This window comes from Schistocerca piceifrons, chromosome 2 (assembly GCF_021461385.2).
Source record: "Schistocerca piceifrons isolate TAMUIC-IGC-003096 chromosome 2, iqSchPice1.1, whole genome shotgun sequence".
Lineage (NCBI taxonomy): Eukaryota > Metazoa > Arthropoda > Insecta > Orthoptera > Acrididae > Schistocerca > Schistocerca piceifrons.
The window spans coordinates 676,110,610-676,133,038 of NC_060139.1; the positions used below are offsets into that span (position 1 = coordinate 676,110,610).

The 22,429-nt window shown below is 39.8% G+C and overlaps 2 protein-coding genes across 6 annotated transcripts in view; one reads left to right on the forward strand and one right to left on the reverse strand.

The window, feature by feature from the left end:
* The window catches only part of LOC124774945 ((E3-independent) E2 ubiquitin-conjugating enzyme UBE2O), a 230,923-nt gene that overhangs the window by 58,157 nt on the left and 150,337 nt on the right, over nt 1-22,429 (reverse strand). For all 5 annotated transcript variants that reach the window (XM_047249649.1, XM_047249654.1, XM_047249652.1 and 2 more), the window contains one exon: nt 10,579-10,900. In XM_047249649.1, the coding sequence (XP_047105605.1) occupies nt 10,579-10,900 (322 nt within the window). The remainder of the gene's footprint in view (nt 1-10,578; nt 10,901-22,429) is intronic.
* On the forward strand, nt 11,941-12,982 carry LOC124774946. Its single transcript, XM_047249655.1, has 2 exons — nt 11,941-12,343; nt 12,622-12,982. The coding sequence occupies exons 1-2, from the start codon at nt 12,025-12,027 to the stop codon at nt 12,960-12,962; spliced, it is 660 nt and encodes a 219-aa protein (XP_047105611.1). The 5' UTR covers nt 11,941-12,024; the 3' UTR covers nt 12,963-12,982.

A 22,429-nucleotide genomic window follows, 5' to 3' on the forward strand; every position in this document is an offset into this window, starting at 1 on the left:
GCTTTCTTTGATAATCATCAACAAGAACCAAATAATAGACTGCGTATGATAGAACATGTTCTGAACGAGAGTTAGGCGAAAATGTTTCTCCGTTTGAAAATCTTTGCGGCCGCTTCTTCAGCACATCAAATTCTGCACAGAAATTAGAAACATCTTAAAATTAAAAATCTAGTCAGTTGCCGTGCTTCATTTCTGACTGTATCACTATTAGTCATAAGAATAATACGAATATAAACATGACACAATACGTATATTCTTCCGCGTTTGCTATTGTCTCACTCTAGTTTCGTAGTTTATTAGGCAGACAGGATTTAAATGAGATAGCAGCAAACACGAAAGAATACATGGCAAAATGTTTATATTCGTATTATTCTTATGGTGAAGAGAATACTGCATGTGATTCACATTTCATCAGGTTCCTATTAGCAACCATCTCTTCTCACAGGTAGGAAAAAATTCAGAAAGTAGAGTTGGCCATATTGACAAACATCCCAAACAGTCTTGCCAGTCGTATTTTCGTAGTACATTGAAATTCTGCTACATTCGAAGATGAACAATACGGATTTGTATTTACTTCGTTGGATAATGTATGAAAATGCAGTGGTCGAAACTCGGGGTGGAGAAAAAAAGCTCGTCTTCCACCTTTTTTTTTTAAATTTATTTACTGACGCGGAGGTTTTGGCGCCAGTATTTATCATTGTGCCTATGAAGCATGCCTGTGTAGCGCTACATATATTTGACGGCAGAAGTTAGTTGTGGCGGCACCTACCAACATTTTTCAGAACTTCCACTTGCTTTCCACTCGATTCTAAGCCGCAGGCGGCTTTTTGGATTACGAAAACCGGAAAAAAAGTGGGGCTTAGATTTGAGTAAATTTTTATGGAGTCGAGGTAGCAGTTGTCGTTATACTGGTTATCACTGTTAGCATTCAACCGCGATTCTTATACATGTATTTTAACAACGCGTTTCAAGAGACAATGCTCCCATCATCAGGTTGTAAAATCTATGTCATGAAATTAAACGGACTAAAAAGACAAAATACCATCACAAATAGTTGGGAAGTCCACAGAGTAAAACAGAATTAAAAGTATATTGGACTGTGGGTCCTCGTCTTACATTGAAGTTGTTGACACAAGTCGATGGCCGTCCCGTAGTTACCAAATATGCTGTCGTACTGTGCCGGCTCGGGAGCTGTTGTGGACTGATGTGCCTAGGTGTTGCGGCGTGGTTACAGCCGTGTGCTTGACAGTAACGCTATGCTATTGGGTGCTTGATTTCCTTATAGCATTGGTCTGCCATCGTTAGTCTCTCGCAGCTCCGTCAGTGACATGCTACAAGTTTTAATCGCATACCTACCCTAAAATAATTCTAAAAACCCGCTAAAAAATCTCATTTCTTTAAAATTATCTTGTGCATTTAGAATATTGCTTTGTTTCTTTTCATGGATAGCTATCTCGAATTCCTCTAGTAAATCAAGTTTCCTCCCTTTCTTTTCTACATGCAATATTTCTACTTGTCTTCTATGCTATTAAGGGGATGGCCTGTTTCATATATATGGTTCGCAACAGCTGATTTGTCATAATTTCCTAACATGAACGCATCTTTATGTTCTTTATACCGGATCGCAAATGATCTTCCTGTCTGCCCTATATATTTTGCATCACAAGTTCTGCACTGAATCTTACAAACTCCCGATCTTTCAAACTTATTTCTCTTCTCGCCAATATCGTGCTTAAGGCTATACCTCACTAGGTTATTAGTCTGAAAAGCTATTTTAACAACGTATGGCTTAAAAATATTTGCTATCTTTTGTGAGACTGTTCTGTAGTATGGCATCGTGATAATTTTCGCTTTCTCTCCATCAGGTTTATTCTTTTTGCACTTATTACTTGTCCGTAACAGTTTTTTAAGCATATCTATTCTGTAACCGTTATTCATCGCTATTTTCTTAACGGTATTAATTTCAGTCTCCCTATCTTTTTCGCTCATAGTATCGAGGGCCGCTGGAAGTATCAAACAGCCCTCGTCAAAGATTTACTGTCCTACACTCGTACTCTCTGCTGGAAGTATCACTTTGCCACGAAGAAAAATGATCCTAATCCTACCCCTAATGATCCAACTCCCCAAGACACTATCCAAATTGAACCCTGCCTGGAACAGTTCCGTCCTCAGTCACAGCGGGACCCACCTCCTCTTCCTCAAAATCACCCTCTCCAAACCTTCCAGGAATTTCTGACTTCCAGCCTTGCATCTCAATCCTTAAAAAACCTTAATCCTACACCCAACATCACCACTGCTGAAGCCCAGGCTATCCGTGATCTGAAGGCTGACGGATCCATCGTCATTCTTCCGGCGGACAAGGGTTCCACGACCGTGGTACTTGATCGTCGGGAGTATGTGGCTGAGGGACTGCGTCAGCTTTCAGACAACACCACATACAAAGTTTTCCAAGGTAACCCCATTCCCGATGTCCAGGCGGAGCTTCAAGGAATCCTCAGAACCTTAGGCCCCCTGCAAAACCTTTCACCTGACTCCATCAACCTCCTGACCCCACCGACTCCCCGCACCCCTACCTTCTACCTTCTTCCTAAAATGCACAAACCCAATCATCCCGGCCGCCCCATTGTAGCTGGTTACCAAGCCCCCACAGAACGTATCTCTGCCTACGTAGATCAACACCTTCAACCCATTACATGCAGTCTCCCATCCTTCATCAAGGACACCAACCACTTCCTTGAACGCCTGGAATCCTTACCCAATCTGTTACCCCCGGAAACCATCCTTGTAACCATTGATGCCACGTCCTTATACACAAATATTCCGCACGTCCAGGGCCTCGCTGCGACGGAGCATTTCCTTTCACGCCGATCACCTGCCACCCTACCTAAAACCTCTTTCCTCATCACCTTAGCCAGCTTCATCCTGACCCACAACTTCTTCACTTTTGAGGGCCAGACATACCAACAATTAAAGGGAACAGCCATGGGCACCAGGATGGCCCCCTCGTACGCCAACCTATTCATGGGTCGCTTAGAGGAAGCCTTCTTGGTTACCCAAGTCTGCCAACCCAAAGTTTGGTACAGATTTATTGATGACATCTTCATGATCTGGACTCACAGTGAAGAAGAACTCCAGAATTTCCTCTCCAACCTCAACTCCTTTGGTTCCATCAGTTTCACCTGGTCCTACTCCAAATCCCATGCCACTTTCCTTGACGTTGACCTCCACCTGTCCGATGGCCAACTTCACACGTCCGTCCACATCAAACCCACCAACAAGCAACAGTACCTCCATTATGACAGCTGCCACCCATTCCACATCAAACGGTCCCTTCCCTACAGCCTAGGTCTTCGTGGCAAACGAATCTGCTCCAGTCCGGAATCCCTGAATCATTACATCAACAACCTGACAACAGCTTTCGCATCCCGCAACTACCCTCCCGACCTGGTTCAGAAGCAAATAACCAGAGCCACTTCCTCATCCCCTCAAACCCAGAATCCCCCACAGAAGAACCACAAAAGTGCCCACACGTGACAGGATACTTTCCGGGACTGGACCAGACTGAATGTGGCTCTCCAGCAGGGATACGACTTCCTCAAATCCTGCCCTGAAATTAGATCCATCCTTCATGAAATCCTCCCCACTCCGCCAAGAGTGTCTTTCCGCCGTCCACCTAACCTTCGTAACCTGTTAGTTCATCCCTATGAAATCCCCAAACCACCTTCCCTACCCTCTGGTTCCTATCCTTGTAACCGCCCCCGATGCAAAACCTGTCCCATGCACCCTCCCACCACCACCTACTCCAGTCCTGTAACCCGGAAGGTGTACACGATCAGAGGCAGAGCCATGTGTGAAAGCACCCACGTGATTTACCAACTGACCTGCCTACACTGTGATGCATTCTATGTGGGAATGACCAGCAACAAACTGTCCATTTGCATGAATGGACACAGGCAGACAGTGTTTGTTGGTAATGAGGATCACCCTGTGGCTAAACATGCCTTGGTGCACAGCCAGCACATCTTGGCACAGTGTTACACCGTCCGGGTTATCTGGATACTTCCCACCAACACCAACCTATCCGAACTCCGGAGATGGGAACTTGCCCTTCAGTATATCCTCTCTTCTCGTCATCCGCCAGGCCTCAATCTCCGCTAATTTCAAGTTGCCGCCACTCATACCTCACCTGTCTTTCAACAACTTCTTTGCCTCTACACTTCTGCCTCGACTGACATCTCTGCCCAAACTCTTTGTCTTTAAATATGTCTGCTTGTGTCTGTATGTGTGGTTGGATATGTGCGTGTGTGCGAGTGTATACCTGTCCTATTTTCCCCCTAAGGTAAGTCTTTCCGCTCCCGGGATTGGAATGACTCCTTACCCTCTCCCTTAAAACCCACTTCCTTTCGTCTTCCCCTCTCCTTCCCTCTTTCCTGATGAGGCAACAGTTTGTTGCGAAAGCTTGAATTTTGTGTGTATGTTTGTGTGTCTATCGACCTGCCAGCGCTTTTGTTCGGTAAGTCACCTCACCTTTGTTTTTATATATAATTTTTTCCCACGTGGAATGTTTCCTTCCATTATATATATATATATATATATATATATATATATATATATATATATAAAAACAAAGATGCTGTAACTTACCAAACGAGAAAGTGGTGGTATGTTGACAGACACAACAAGAAACACACACACAAATTTCAAGCTTTCGCAACCTTGCTTCATCAGGAAAGAGGGAAGGAGAGGGAAAGACGAAAGGATGTGGGTTGTAAGGGAGAGAGTAAGGAGTTATTCCAATCCCGGGAGTGGAAAGACTTACCTTTGGGGGAAAAAAGGACAGGTATACACTCGCCCCCCCCCCCCCCCCCCCCCCCCACACACACACACCCACACACATCCATCCATCCGCACCCATACAGACACAGGCAGACATGTGTAAATGCAAAGAGGTTGGGCAGAGATGTCAGTCGAGGCAGAAATACAGAGGCAAAGATGTTGTTGAATGACAGGTGAGGTACGAGGGGCGAAAACTTGAAATTAGCGGAGGTTGCGGCCTGGTGGGTAACTGGAAGAGAGAATATATTGCAGGGCAAGTTCCCACAGGAGAACCCCAAAAGTGCCCCATTTATGATAGGATACTTTCCGGGAATGAATCAGACTCTGAATGTGGCTCTCCAGCAGGGATACGACTTCCTCAAATCCTGCCCTGAAATGAGATCCATCCTTCGTGAAATCCTCCCCACTCCACCAAGAGTGTCTTTCCGCCGTCCACCTAACCTTTGTAACCTCTTGGTTCATCCCTATGAAATCCCCAAACCACCTTCCCTACCCTCTGGCTTCTACCCTTAGAACCGCCCCCGGTGTAAAACCTATTCTATGCACCCACCCACCACCACCTACTCCAGTCCTGTAACCCAGATGGTGTACACGATCAAAGGCAGAGCCACGTGTGAAAGCACCCACGTGATTTACCAACTGACATGCCTACACTGTGAAGCTTTCTATGTGGGAATGACCAGCAACAAACTGTCCATTCGCATGAACGGACACAGGGAGACAGTGTTTGTAGGTGATGAGGATCACCCTGTGGCCAAACATGCCTTGTTGCACGCGCGCGAGCGAGCAAGTGTATACCTGTGCTTTTTTTCCCCCAAAGGTAAGTCTTTCCGCTCCCTCTCCCTTAAAACCCACATCCTTTCGTCTTTCCCTCTCCTTCCCTCTTTCCTGATGAAGCAACCTTGGGTTGCGAAAGCTTGAAATTTGTGTGCGTGTTTTTTTTGTTGTGTCTATCAACATACCAACACTTTCTCCGTTGCTAAGTTACAGCATCTTTGTTTTTACCAAACTGTTCGTTTAATAAGTCATGGTTGGAAAATACTGACAGTTATTACAGACAAATGGAAAAGCAGGCAGATGCTGAACTCGGGCCAGATCAGTTTGGGTTCCACATGAATGTAGGTACACGTGAGGCAATACTGATCCTGCAACTTGCATGAAAATGCTATGAGACAAAGCTGTCATTTGAATGTACTTTAATAGCTTTCAGATGTCTTGATAACACTTTTTATTATTTCCAAAATCACCTTACACACCTTGACATTTTGTCATTTTCAAAGGCTACAAAATAAAACAGAAAATTGGTATCTAAAGATATGAAAATATGTTACATTTCTTCACTGATTAGATACATAGTATAATCCAGTGATGAATTCAGCCCCCCCCCCCCCCCCCCCCCCCAGAAATTGGAAATTCCATTATCACCTGGTCTGTTAACTTGTACCGATATGACAAAATTTAAACTACGCCAGCTGCTGTTGCTAACGAAGTTTGGAGTCGACTAAGGAGAAGTCATGATGACACGCCGTTTTTACAAGCAAAATGAATGTGTAACACAATAGGTGGTGGCTGGGTCCCTATAGTTTGGTTTCGTTACTTATTGGTTTGGTTTGGAACACTTAGCGTTTAGTTGTTCTGTTTTATTATTATTATTATTATTATTATTATTATTATTATTATTATTGCCAACACCAACAAATTAACAGTTGCTGTATAATAAGTGTGCGGTAAAGCTAAGCGTTGCAAGGTGTGTTGGCAACACCGATTGTGGAATAAGTCAGCCTTTCCTCTCTCATGTCTTCCCTCACTGAACCTCCAATCGGCCTAACGTGTAAGCTAATCCCTTACCTACGCAGCCCACCCTCGCTGCGAACTTTATTCTTATCTGCCACTCGTATCTATACTTTATTTGCCCTTAGAATAAACCAGATATCGCAAAACACATCCCCTGGTATTGCTACGGAATTGGAAGTAGCATCTGACATTTTAAAAGATTGTTTTAGTTTTTTTATTGCATTACTAGGAATATTTCCAAGATTTAATAGCCATATAGATTTTTCCTAATCTATGAGTCCAAAGCTCAAACCAAATATTTGTGTACACTTGACAATGATTTTCACTGTGTCAATGGGGATACACAATTTTTGCCTAAAGAAGCGGTACATTCCACCATGAGTGGGACGAAAATGGCTGGCTCTGAGCACTATGGGACTTCACATCTGAGGTCATCAGTCCCCTAGAACATAGAACTACTTAAACCTAACCAACCTAAGGACTTCACACACGTCCCTGCCCGAGGCAGGATTCGAACCTGAGACTGTAGCGGTCGCACGGTTCCAGACTGAAGCGCCTAGAACCGCTCGGCCACACTGGCCGGCTGAGTGGGACGTTTGGCAACACTGCTCTACGAGTATAATCTAAGCTTTCATTGTTGTATAAAAACTCAATGCACTGTTGAAACTGTTGTAAGGTTGTAACAGTCAGTCGACAGGTTACTATGGAAGTGTGATGTGATTATGTAGTCTACTATGAGCAATTTTCATCAATTTATAACATAAAAAGAAGTGTTAGTGCCAAAATACAATGTAGAAACAACAAACTTTAATTTCTTTCTTTTCTAATAAAAGAAGTGTATAGACGAGTGTGAGTTTACTGAAAGAAGTGCTAGTTATTGTGACTATGAATTGGGTAGGTCTACCAAGTCTTCAGTTTCCCTTCCATAGTTTTCAAACGATAAATGTGCTATTTCTGGCCCATCCGTAAATTGCAATTCTAAACAAAGTATTGAATGCGAGATTAAGTATCAGCAAAATTGGGAGTGTCAGTACAATTGGTTGTACTTTGATCACCAGCGGGGTGGGGTTTTCTGCAAATTGTGTGAAATGCATTTAAAAAACGACATCGAAACTCTACAGAAAACAGGAGGAGTGTTCATTTCTGTACCTTTCACTAAATTTAGAAAAGCTACCGGAAGCATGGGAAAACTAGAAAAGAACGCCAACTCAGAAAAACATGCAAGGGCCGCTGCACTTTAAAACTGTAGATTACAGGGATTAAAGGCTCCAATTCATACACAGATATTTAAACAAAATGAAAAAGCTTAAAACCACTAAGCATTGTCGTTGTTAATTCGAAGTCTGCATTTCATTAGTAAGGAAGAAATACCCCACACAACAAAATATGAACCTCTAATTCATAAGGTAGTACCTAAAAGCGACATTAATCTTGAAAAGTGGTTAAAATTTCAGAGCGAAGGTCCACATATCTTAGTAAGCATACTGCATCTGAATTGTTGACTTGTTTGGGAGAGTCTTTAGACTTCCAAGATGAAACACTTCTCCATGACAAATATTTTTCATTAATGGCAGACGAATCTACAAATGTTAACCAAAGTGGACTGTCTTTAGTAGTTCGATATGTTGCTCCGTCTCCATCGTTTGAAGTGAAGGAAAGGTTTTTATGTCTCGTTGAGTTGAAAAGCACTTCAGCTGAATCCATATTTACAGCAACTGACCATATTTACAGCAACTGATACTGAACTAAAGAAAAGAAAACTTTCTTACAACAGATTATTATCTTGTTCTTTCGACGGTGCTCCTAATTTTAGTGGTTCTATCTCAGGAGTCCACATTCAGTCGTCAGAGAGGAAGGGCCATAAGCTGCCATACATTCACTGTAGAGCACATGTTTTGTCAATTGCTGCCATCAAATCTAGGAATAAACACCCCATTATAAAACGCACATTACATGTTGTTAAAGACATTTACAAACTTTTTCATGGTTCTTCCAAACGAGAAAATGTTTTCCATGAAATTCAGTGTGCTTCAGAGCAACCTGTTTTAAAAATACCCGAAGCTGTTGACATCCGATGGTTAAGTACCTATCGCACATTTCATGCTATTTTCCTAACCTACAAGTCCATTATAATGGCATGTGAACATATATACAAGGGCGGTGTGGATTTAACAAGTTTAGCTGGAGGAATCTTGTTAGAAATGATGAATTCCAATTTCAATGTAGGTTTAGTGATTTTGGATGATATGTTAAATGCAGTCTCAAACTTACGTAAAGTTTTGCAGAGACAATCACTTAAAATTCCGCAAATCCCTCTACTTGTTTCTGGAACTCTGGAACATTTAAGACACATCGACTGTCTTTGCGACTACGATGGACATAGTGCAGAAAATGAAACTCTTAATAAAATTAAAAAACTGCAGGACGACGCAACAGAAGTTAAAGGTGTGCTATTCATGAATGAAGAGGAGCAGATTCAAGCTATGAAAAGGAGATTTGTTAAAAGTATGATTGATGAAATTGAGCAACAGTTTGATGAGGCAATAAAAGTGATAGAACGAAGTGCATATTTTGAAAGTTTTAAAAAATTTCTACAGTTTAGTGATAATGACTAAAGAACTGTGCTTGATTTTGGGACTTACAAACGTCGATGCTGTTATTGCAGACTTGCATTCTTTTAGGTATGTTGTTAGTAACAAATTACACGATACGTCTTCTGATGTTGATTCTTTCATTCTGAGAGCTGACATCGGCTATGAAGCACTACGGACACTCGCTGAATGTGTACTGTGCATTCCCGTTTTGACTCGCAGTGTGAAAAGGTCATTTAGTACAATGAACAGGGTGATGACAAAATTAAGGAATAGGATGGGTCAGGATACGCTCCGAGCTCGTGTGAAGATTTCAACTGAAGGGGACAACGAACCAACAGAAAGTTTTATTGGTGACGTCATCAAGAGATATGCTGTAAAAAAGCCTCGACGTATTAGTTTGATGTAAATGTGAGTTTTTTTGCATGGGATAAAATTATTTTATTATTTAATATAATTAACTTAGGCTTAGCCTAAAAGCTTAGTACTTAACCTACAAATTATTTAATTATATATTAGCTATTCATGAAAAAAATTTAAATATTAATAGCACTGCTACATGTTTAGAACGCTATCACTTAAATTTTAAGCCTATAACTTCTGGAGAGTGGCCGTGTATGGAAGTATCTGAGGGAAAGGGTGGAATGGGGGGAATAAAAACTGCAAGATCAAAAGAGGAATACAGTAAGATGGTTCCAATGGACATTGGTGCAGTTGTTACTAGGTGACGAAGAGACTAGCACTGGATAGACTAACAGGGAGAGCTGCATCAAACCAGTCTTCAGACTGAAGACAACCAAAGCAATGATGACATTCAACGTTGTCATTATACAGACTTAACAGTTGCGTGGATGCCACAAAACACAGGAATTTGGACCAAAATTATTCATGCTACTTGAAACCAACATCAGTGATGTGATCTGACTCCAACATATGCTAGTTAATATAAAGGGAACTTATAGTCTAGTTTCGCTGAGCATATGCAATTTCGTGCTCTTTTGTGGCAGCTTTACAACTGCTAAGATTTTTGGACAAAGACTGTGTTAAAGGAGCATTTTATGAAAAGGTTTTAGCTTCAAAACCATTTACAGCAGAATAAATAAGTAAAAAAAGAAATCAATTGCAGTTATGGAAGATTTATTTCCTGAAACAGGTCATCCACAATCAAATATTACTGACTGTAGGCAATTTTTCACCTTTGAGCATAGCACATTCTACAAGCATTTGCAATGTCTCTTCACTCTTATGGCAATGATGTACACATAAAAAGTGAAACAGCCTTACCATCTTTGTTTTAGATGTACAATATTTATTAAATTAATCCTGTAAGTGTCTTAACAAATTGAGGTAGTCTTACTTGTAATTTCCGGCTTGGTGCAGTCTCTGAGTTTCGTGAATTGTTAGCAGCAGTCACGACACGCCTTTCAAGGCTTGCCAAGTTCTCACTCAAAAGGAACTCTCCAGATGCTAATGCAATATCACGTGATGGATCAATGTCCTGGTCGCCAGAGTCATCCTGGTCAATAGCAGGTACCTGTTGATTCCGATGAAACAATCTATTCACTTGATCGGCAACACGCTGAGCTACATTTGCACGACCACGTTCACGAACACGTTCCAATAATCCTTGGAAATGGCTTTCATGGAAGAAAGATGTACCCATCAGTTTATCCAGATACCTACAATCAATAAAGACAATAACTGCAGCATATATCAAGGTATTAAAAAAATCTGAATCAGAAATATTTGGAATATCATGAAAATTTGTGAAATGAATACACTATTACAATTCATTGTCAGAAGAGGAATGTTAGTGGAAGGAAATGCAGGGAGTATAATTATGATTTTTTCCACATTACGAATACATTTCAAATAATTTATCATCAACCAGTCATACAATTGCTGCGCTTAACTTACTTAATAGAGAAAACTCTAATTCTATGGGAAAGACATGCTGGCAATTACTTACCCTCAATGGGCAAAATTTCAGTGCTGCTGACAGACATATTTAAAAGTATTACTCTCTCTCTGTGTGTGTGTGTGTGTGTGTGTGTGTGTGTGTGTGTAGGGGGGGGGGGGGGGGGATGTAATAGTGTTACATTTTTAACTCTGGGAGTTTACCTTCAAGGACTGAATACCAGTGAGCTTTCAACACTTTCTGCTGTAATGTTAGATCTCACATAACGTAATGATTATTCGTTTCTGTTCCAACATGCTTCGTCACACTGTGCCAACTCTGGCAAACAAACAGTAGAAGTTACCCACTGTCTTTCATAGTGATCACGTGCTCCTAAATGCACCAGAGATTGTATGTTTCCCGCATGATTTGTGCCTGTATGAAAATGACAGGCAGAAGATTTGTAAGTAACAATGATATTTTGAGGTGGCTTTTGGAAGATACTGAAGATGAAGCCGAGTTCACTGATGAGAAAACACACAAAGAATCTATTCCTGTGTGTGTTTGTGTCCATGCAAGTGAATCTGAAAGTAGCAATGAAGATGGAAGTGACAATGGGTTGTATGAATAAAAACGAGAACATTCTCCAGAGTTGATACTCAGAGCAAAAGAACATTCTCAAAGAAAGTTCTCACTTTCGTATGAATAAAAACTAGGAAGCATAATCTCTGACCCTGGAGTACTTTCTCTCTACTTCCCCTCCTTGCTGAGTAAGTTCTCAGCAAAGATATTAAAATCCAACATCTTTGGTCCTCACTCACTCTCAGTTTGTTTCGTTAGCGACTTTGCGCGTGTGTTCACTGTGTTGTGTTAGCGAAAGTTTTCTGAAGTTATTTCTGTGCCGAAATGGAAGACTCAGAATTAGCGTTTGTTAACATTATTAAAGATTACCCCGCAATTATCAGCAAATCACAAACTCCGGCTGCAAGAAGAGAGAAAGCGGATTGTCTTAAAGAAGTTCAACACCGTTATATGGTTAATTTCGGGAAAGAAATAACGGACGTGCAGATAATGAAGAAGGTGCACAATATGAAATCCCGTATCAAGGCGAAAACGGATGTGAATAAGACGGGAAACATCAAGATTTCACTGAAAAATTGGGAGCAGATATTTTTAAAGTTTTTGGACGGAGATGACTGCAACCCAACTATCCACAGAGTTCCTGGTAAGTCCCATACTTTTCGATTTTTTAATTACGCGCTTAATGCTTTGAAATTGTGATTCAGACAAATACGCATTTTTAACATGTGAAAATGAAACAATGTTTGGTAAATTTCGTTTACTACATCACCACTTTTCAGTGAAAGTATCACAGTGTACTATGCATGAAATTGGACGAACCTCCCCCACATTTCTGCGTAAATCTGTTTGGTATATTTACTAACTAGAAACTGAATCCTGACATACTACTATTACTTTTTTTTTTTTTTTAATTTTCATTAGGAGCTTGTGCAGTAGGTGGTGGTTCCACCTCTATCATCCCATCACCAAACAATTTGGAGGTAGCTGACACAGACTGCATGTATGAACAGGAGTCAATTTTGCAGCTACCACTAATTCTTCCAGCCGACCATATGGACCTCGTGGGCCCCGAAGTCGTCGTACCTTCACAATCGCCTGCTTCGGGGCATGAGAGTGTGCTTAAACGTCGGCGATTAAGCATGGAAACGGATGAGACACGTAATTTGTCTACTCCAGAGCTGCAAAGGCTGGTCCTATTGTATCAATTGGACATACTCAAACGCAAGCGGCAGAAATTGATGCGCGAAGAAGACAAACAATGAAACAAATTTTCTGTAGTGTCTTATTTACATAACGAATTTTATTAATAAAAACATCTTTTTAAAGTGAATGTTCATTTTCATTCCTCATTCACCAAATTCCATATCCTCTTACAAAAATTATTCAGTACAAATGTCTTTACAACGAAACAATAAGAGTAATATAATCCAATCTGAAATGTTAACAATAGTGTATGCACTTATATTGTTGGGTCTGGCCAGTATCTTCACATCATTGAAACAATTTCTGGTAAAGTAAAGCAAAAAGAGTAACTTGTTTGTATTTTAAATGCTGAGGGTTAGACAGTTGTGCACTTATTCACTGTAACACCTGGCAAATACCTTCACCACATCCTTGAAATAGTTTCTGGTAAAGTAAAGCAAAAAGAGTAACTTGTTTGTATTTTAAATGCTGCAGGTTAGACAGTTGTGCACTTATTCACTGTAGCACCTGGGAAATAACTTCACCACATCCTTGAAACAGTTTCTGGTAAAGTAAAGCAAAAAGAGTAAGTTGTTTGTATTTTAAATGCTGCAGGTTAGACAGTTGTGCACTTATTCACTGTAGCACCTGGCAAATATCTTCACCACATCCTTGAAACAGTTTCTGGTAAAGTAAAGCAAAAATAGTAAGTTGCTTGTATTTTAAATGCTGCAGGTTAGACAGTTGTGCACTTATTCACTGTAACACCTGGCAAATACCTTCACCACATCCTTGAAACAGTTTCTGGTAAAGTAAAGCAAAAAGAGTAAGTTGTTTGTATTTTAAATTCTGCAGGTTAGACAGTTGTGCACTTGTTCACTGTAGCACCTGGGAAATATCTTCACCACATCCTTGAAACAGTTTCTGGTAAAGTAAAGCAAAAAGAGTAAGTTGTTTGTATTTTAAATGCTGCAGGTTAGACAGTTGTGCACTTATTCACTGTAGCACCTGGCAAATACCTTCACCACATCCTTGAAACACTTTCTGGTAAAGTAAAGCAAAAAGAGTAAGTTGTTTGTATTTTAAATGCTGCAGGTTAGACAGTTGTGCACTTATTCACTGTAACACCTGGCAAATACCTTCACCACATCCTTGAAACAGTTTCTGGTAAAGTAAAGCAAAAAGAGTAAGTTGTTTGTATTTTAAATTCTGCAGGTTAGACAGTTGTGCACTTATTCACTGTAGCACCTGGCAAATATCTTCACCACATCCATGAAACAGTTTCTGGTAAAGTAAAGCAAAAATAGTAAGTTGCTTGTATTTTAAATGCTGCAGGTTAGACAGTTGTGCACTTATTCACTGTAACACCTGGCAAATACCTTCACCACATCCTTGAATCAGTTTCTGGTAAAGTAAAGCAAAAATAGTAAGTTGCTTGTATTTTAAATGCTGCAGGTTAGACAGTTGTGCACTTGTTCACTGTAGCACCTGGGAAATATCTTCACCACATCCTTGAAACAGTTTCTGGTAAAGTAAAGCAAAAAGAGTAAGTTGTTTGTATTTTAAATGCTGCAGGTTAGACAGTTGTGCACTTATTCACTGTAGCACCTGGCAAATACCTTCACCACATCCTTGAAACACTTTCTGGTAAAGTAAAGCAAAAAGAGTAAGTTGTTTGTATTTTAAATGCTGCAGGTTAGACAGTTGTGCACTTATTCACTGTAACACCTGGCAAATACCTTCACCACATCCTTGAAACAGTTTCTGGTAAAGTAAAGCAAAAAGAGTAAGTTGTTTGTATTTTAAATTCTGCAGGTTAGACAGTTGTGCACTTATTCACTGTAGCACCTGGCAAATATCTTCACCACATCCTTGAAACAGTTTCTGGTAAAGTAAAGCAAAAAGAGTATGGGTGAAGTGGGGTAAGTGTAGCCATGGGGTTAATGTAACCATGGCTTATGGTGCCTTAAAGAAGCTGTATTTTTACCTTTGATTTATCACACATGTTAATTTACTCCTTTCTTTGTTATTTTTAACCAGAAGTTGTCAAATCTGACATAAATTGGTAATTAATTTTTGGACTTGAATGGACGTCTACATTTTCACTCTGCGAGAGAGTGACATACTCAAAATTCAGTTCTGCCTGAGCCTACTTTGGGTCACAAGGGAGACCTGACATTTGGTGTTATGTTTGATTCATACAACGTTCAATGACTGAATAATAGTTAGGGCCTAAGTGTGAATATAATAAGTTGAATTAGGGCAGTTTAGCATTAAACACAAATTGCCTACAACTTTAGTTCAATTTCCATGAAAAATAATAGAAAGTGAACTTATAAAGTGAATTTCTCTTGAGGCTACATATTTTATTATTTTTGTTAAATTGCCTAGTAAAGAAAAAAAATTACTTTTGTAGAATTTAAACTAATAAATTACTGGCCTAAAACAAAAATAAGTCATCTATGATGCATTCTGTTTCAGTGTTTTATGGTTTAGGCTAACACTTATTTTTTAGTTTAGCTAACATTTTCTGTGTATTTCATAATATACAAAGAGGCGTGTGCTTTAGTTCATATCTTGAGTAAAATTTAAGATATTTTAATAATTTAAAAACCTTCAAATTCAGTAAAAATTGGATAATCAGGTCACTTATCCCAAGTCTCTTTTACAATGCTCTGTATGGGTACAACAATGCGGGGTTACACTTGCCCCGAACCATGGGGCAAGTGTAATCTCACAACACAAAATTTTGAAAACAATTATTTGACCATATTATTATTTTTTTTCAAAAACAAAATGTGTATTTATTAAAAGTCAGTAAGTCAAACTTTAAGCATGAGAAATTTCAAAATCATATCTTCAATAACAAATTGCCAATTTGGTGTCAAAGTTGAACTATGCCAAAACATGGTTACACTTACCCCACTTCACCCTAACTTGTTTGTATTTTAAATGCTGCAGGTTAGACAGTTGTGCACTTATTCACTCTAGCACGTGGCAAATACCTTCTCCACATCCTTGGAACAATTTTGGTAAAGTAAAATAAAAACTTGTGCCATCAATCTGCTGAAGTTACAGTACAGAAATTACAGTAAGGTTCCAGCAGTTCATGTTAACCTGTTGTGTCCAAAGCTATTTACAGTAGTATCTCTGTTCCAAATAGTTACACGTTAAAAAATTTTTGTTGAAAGTAATATCGATGATAGAGAATGAAAAAAAACAACACTAAACAGCATTTTATTACGTAACATCAGAGCACTGTGCTTTATTTTCATGAGGGAATAATTACAAAAAAATATCAAATTGGGTTTAATTATGCAATTTTTGGGCAGACGCCCATACATTACAGTTGTCATATTACATTCACAATTTCCCGTCTCCTATTTGTTCCACGTACACGTACGTTTGCTGCTTCCTCTTCTCCCAGTACTGGAAGATTGTTGTCGTCATCACTAGGTGCCTCAAAATCCTCATCCCCTACATGTTTTGCTACGTTGTGCAAAACAAAACAGGCTACTATCACACTGGGGATTTTTGTTTGGGCAAGCCTTATTTTATTTTGGAGAATTGGGAAACGCCTTTTCACTTGTCCAAAGCACCGTTCGATTATCACCCTTTCCTTAGAGTGAAGTCTGTTGTATGCCCTCTCATCAGGTGTTTCTGGATTTTGAAAGGGTGTCATTAACCACGGTGCAATGCCATATCCTTCGTCTCCTAAAATTAGGGTGTTGCACTGGTTCTCACGCAATATACGATAGACATCGGAGTTTCTCCATATCCTAGCGTCATGTACAGACCCTGGCCATGAAGCATCAACACTCGTAAACATTTCACTGTTGTCACACGTCGCCTGCACGTTTATAGAAGGAAAGCCCTTTCGATTGACGTATTCGTCTCCATGTGAAGAAGGTTTCATTATAGGTATGTGAGTGCAGTCTAGGGCCCCTACCGCACATGGAAACTTGTATCTCGATTGCCAATTAACTTTCGCTGTTTCTAATTCGTTAATGTTTCTCGGAAATCTGATCCACAACGGTGCTTTCCTGTTGACCTGTTGCAGAACGTACGAAAATGTTATTGATACTGTAGTCTGGTGTACTCCCAAATCTTCTCCTACACCTATCTGAAAACCAGGATCCGCTAAATAGCGCAAAAATATTTTCATTTTGCATTCATTGGAAAGGGCGCCTCCTCTTCTTTCGTGATTTTCCGGAAGAAAATGATTCGCCAGCCAATTAATGTTTTGACTGTTAAATCTATACAAACTTCTACAGTTCCTTTCTTCTGTGTTCCTGCGTACTACGTATATCTTTCTTTGCCTTCCAAGAAACATAAATTCCGCCATTTTCGCTAAAAACACTCGGTAACGCTTAATAACAACACAACACAACACAACTCACTCAGCTCGAAGTATGCTATGGAGCTCACTCACAAAAACAGAGAATGTTCTCCGCTTGTGAGAAACTTCTTTGGCTTTATTCATACGAAATCGGAGAATATACTTTGCTTTGAGCAACTTCCCCCACCCTTCACCCCACACTGAGAACATACTCGGGTGAAGTATATTCTCAGACTCGCTTTATTCATGCCAACCAGAGAACTTTCTCCGAACTTCTGAGTATAAAGTATATTCTCTGTTTTATTCATACGACCGAATGTGCAACCCCTCACATGTGACTGGCAGGTTATCATGATGTGGTGGCAATATTATCAAAATTATATACTCTGTCAAACCACAGGGATTCACTATTTGTCAAAATGCTTGCCCAACAAAAGAACTTCAATATTTTCAGCTATATTTCATCAACTTTACTTTGATTTGTTGGTGATCACAACAAACATGTATAGGAGGTGACTCTAGTGACAAAATATTCAGTGTGGTGCTCATGGAAAGACGTTTCATCAAAAGAAATGAAGGCATTCCTCGGTTTTAAACTGAACATGGGTCTGAACTGGATGGCAGAAGTAGGTGGATATTCTGCTGATTGACTAAACTGAACTGCATTCTTCAAGAATTTTATCTCTCATCTCCAGTTTTTTCAGATATTTTGGATGCTGGATGTAGTTTTCCTGCTGCAATTCAAGGCAGTAAGCATACTAGAAAGGACAAAGCGAAGTTTGTGAGCGAATATATTGCTAATAACTGTAAAGACCTTAATGTAACGGAAGTTGTTACAGATGAGAGCACAGTTGGTTTCAAAGAAAACATTCAGCTAAAGTGTTGTAATCTAAAGAACCCTATACAGTGGGGCTTTGCATTTTTGGTTTGTGTTATTCACAAGACAGTTATGTTTTTTCTCACATTACATATGTCAAGACAACGACTGCTGCTCTTATTCATGCTGATATGCTGTTTACCTCTATGAATAGCGATTCATTTGGCACAAGATCTGCAAGCATGCACTGATGGCATCGGCTTTCTCATCTACGTGGCACGTTAGAAAGCTTTTCCACTTGATCTCAAAAAACAAGAAGTTTCAGCAATTTTATCTTTGTGCCTATCAGTGTATTACATAAATGACGTGTGTATCTTTCCACAACAAGTGATCAGTGATCATGTTTAGTACATTCTTTAGTCATGAAATATAGCTGATCACTGGTTACAGACAGAAACAGCTACTTCAATTTGTTAAGCTGAGAGGAGTGGACAGAGCTGATCAGTATTACATGGGAGGGGGGGGGGGGGGGGGGGGGGGGGGGGACAAAAATATGGAAACACCACAAAAATAACACATTACCAAGCCTAATATGGTGTAGGAATTGCACTGGGATTCTAAACAGCTTCCAATCATCTTGTAACAGATAAATGCAGGCATTACATGGTTTTCATGAGACTCTTATACCACTCTTCCTTCAAAAAGAGTTTGCGAGTTCAGGTAATGATGATTGATGCGGATTGCGATCCCACACCCTTCTCTCCAAAGCAGACCACAAAGGCTGAATAATATTGAGGTGCGGTGACTGGTAGCCAGAACAATTCATACTTGTACTCACAAAACCTGTTCTGGATAATGCGAGCTGTGTGTGAACAGGGGACTGTTATTTTTGGAACACATCACCATCACTGGAGAATAAACACTGTATTTGGGGATCAACCTGACCAGCCGAAAGTCGCACAATCATTGGCAGTAATAAGACCTTGCGGAGTGTATCACATGGGACACATGTAATATCATGATACGGCTGCCGAAATCACCGCCGAACCCCAACGATGTTTCACTGTCGAGATGTAAACTTGGGCAGAAGTTGGAACAGTGTGAAACAAGATTCATCTGACTAAATGACTTTCTTCCATTGCTCCACAATCCTGGTTTTACGGCAACCAGATCAAGTTTTCCTGTTCTGAGCATTTGCATCATTAATGAGTGGTTTTGGAATTCCAGCTCACCTTAAGAGTTCCCTGCTTATGGATCCCTTTTATGTTGTTTTGGTGCAGACAGGATTCACAAGTGCAACATTCACTTCTGCAGTGACTTCAGCAGCTGTCATGCACTTACTTTTTGTTACAGTCCTCTGCAATGACTGTGAAGATCACTCAACGCACACTTTTGTCCATGTTGTAACATAGTGGATGATGTTTCTCCACTTTCCCTGCATGTGGTACAAATCTTTGATACAATGTAGTACAACACTGTTAATTCAAAATTGTTAATGGTTAGAAATGTAATTCAGTGTTATCATTGCTTATAAGATTGTGTAATTTTTACTAGTGAATTGTTAACACAGTTTACTGTAGTGTCGAAGATGCTTTTCAACATCTAAAATACATTGCTATAAAATAAGTTGAAAAATGTGAGTTGCGAAATTTAGGCAATGTAAATTGATTTAGAAACACAGTCATAGTAAACTGCAAAAAGCAGTATTGCATTTATTAATTTGTCTAATTTATTTTGTTTGTACAGTTTTCATTTTGACAGAGCTACTTTGTACGTGTCAATGAATCCATTCATACTAATATGTCTGGCCTGCAGTGAGGCTGATACCCCATCACCACATTAAATCTCAATGGAACAGTTATTATAACACTAAGAGAATCCATCTTCTCAGTTTTCCTCTTACCTATTGCGCATAACTCGTTGTGTTTACCATAAGAAATAACTGTTTGGGAGTGATAAGGTCAGGGTGTAGGGCAAAGAAGTGATATCTCATAACCAGAAGTAAAATAAAATGGAAAAAAGGGATCAATATTATACTGTAGTAGAAATGTCGGCAACATTTATATCAGTTATTGTGTGTCCTAATACTGAATGAAATACAGTTGATTTTATTTCCTGGATAGCTCGCTCAGTGGTTCCTCAAACAAACCTTAATGTACTATTTATATTTCTTGAAACTTTCTTCCAAAGTGAACTGAAGGGTGTCAAGTTGTAGCACTCCTTACACGAGGTAAATAACAAAGAAAACTAGTTTTAAAGATAAGAAAAAACTCTGCCCTAGCATTCATCTGTAATGACTTAATGAAATCACAGAATGACTGTGTGAGGGCTTTATCCCCATTCCACAAAATGTGTGTAGATTATTTGCTATGTCACTTCACTCTGTTCTGTCCAAAAGGGAAATCAAGTCAAGCTACTCAATCTTTAGTTATAGCTTAGTTACCAGAATACAAGTGATCATAAACTGCTACTTAAACAAGGATCAGTGACATTCTTGTGAAACTCAGAATCCAGAGAACCAGTATTTGAGGAAGACTGTGCAACAATTTTGTTGCTACTATCTTTTATTTTGTGCAGTGGTCATGAGAGCAAGGCATTTACAGAAACACTGAGACGATTGTTTTTCCTTCACTCAGTACACAAATGGTATAGGACAGAGACTGCTAATACTGGTGGGAATTATTCTCCACCATGTACTGCACGGTTGCTTGTGTAGTATACATGTAGATAATGTAGCTGTCAAGTAATGGTTTGTGCGACTAAAAAGGTCATCACCACACTGATCTCTGGCACTGAAGAGACATGAAACAAAGTCAAAACAAGAAAGCAGTACGCCTTATTAATATCAAAGAGCACAATTTCACTTAGTAAGTTCAAATGGGACAAAATAATTTGTCTTTTGTAAATGGGGGTCATATCATTTTTTTAACTCGTACAGGGTATGGCACAACACCACTACTAAGACTGCAATTAGAAGTTGTGCAAAGTAACAAAGAGTACACTGGGCCGTTCAATGTGATTACTGCATTGTCTTGTCTGCATGATCATTGAGAGTGTATTTAATATGCTGCATACATCTGATGTTGTTGCACAGAAACACATTTAAAACTGCCTGGTCAATGGTTCACTGCTGTCTGCTAGGGTCTGGACTGGTGGGTGGAAAAAACACAAATGCCTCAGACTGCACTGCATATGTGGAGACAGAAATTGGCACACACAGGGTAGCAACATGTGGTCTTTTTTAAAGAAGTCCCCCTCCAGGCTTTCAATGGTTATGTCCACACACCAGTTAGGTACTACCATAGTGATCACAACCTGGCAGGCTGCCAGCCTAGAGGCATAGCAGACAAATATCAAGTGTCTCACCACAGGAGAAAACCACCTATTGAAGATGGTGTATCATGGGGCTTTTGCCCTTCCGCAGTACAGCCCGATCTTCCAGATTGCCCACTCGGCAGACAATAGCAGCATAAGAACAGCATCTTCAAAGTCCAGATTGTGTAAGGAGCCACTCGGACAGGTGGTGCCACATGCGTCACAGGCGGAGCCAAAGTCACCACACTACTTCCTTATGCTGGTCACGTGTGCAGAAACACAGCAGGATAGATGACCTTCTGCTCAACCATTATTTGGGAGGTCACACAGCTCCAAGTTAGCCAGTTCTTGTTCTGGTATGAGCTGTACTATGGCTCCAGTGAAGTAAAGTAGCTACCACCAAGTTAGACAAGCTGCCTAGCAATGGTCATCAAGCAGCCTTTGAGTGACCTTCCAGATTTCAACTCTGGTTTATGAATATTTACAGACTGGACTATGGCCAGCAAGTTTGCTAGCCTGCATTGGACTCCGAATAACAAAAAAGTAATTTATCCAGTTTGTACTTCGCTTTCAAGTGATCATTAGTGAACTTGTGCATTTCATCCAAACACTCCAACTGTGTATATTGTGCCTTGAATAAATGTGATGACATTTATTACGCCTTCGGAGGGAGTGCCTGCAACAGTTAGAGGCAAGATTTAGTTTTCTGTTAATATCACAGATAGGGTTATAGTTGTGTCCATGTCCAAATACATATTTGTTATTCTCAACAGATGTCACCACTTACTACATTTGTGCAATTCATGCTTTCAGCAGTTTCGTCGCTATTGTTGTTTGAGATGTGAGTGTGGCATTTGCGGTGTGTTTGCCGCTATGCGCCTTGTGATGTAAGTATTTTCTATACTTGTGTTTCTCTTTCGCTTCCAGGCAATGTTTCTTTTATATTAATATATAATGAATATTCGAATCAAATCAAAGTTACCATACGCAATTTTTACTACTTTTTACAATCTTGGGTGCTGATTTGCTAAAATATATTACTTTTATAACAACATATGTGTCACTAGGTCTCATAA

What these genes read in the sequence shown, in the direction of transcription:
- LOC124774946 (XM_047249655.1), top strand. Translation starts at nt 12,025, where the DNA reads ATGGAAGACTCAGAATTAGCGTTTGTTAACATTATTAAAGATTACCCC. An exon ending in AACTATCCACAGAGTTCCTG is followed by an intron (nt 12,344 to 12,621) that starts GTAAGTCCCATA and finishes AATTTTCATTAG; the next exon opens with GAGCTTGTGCAGTAGGTGGT.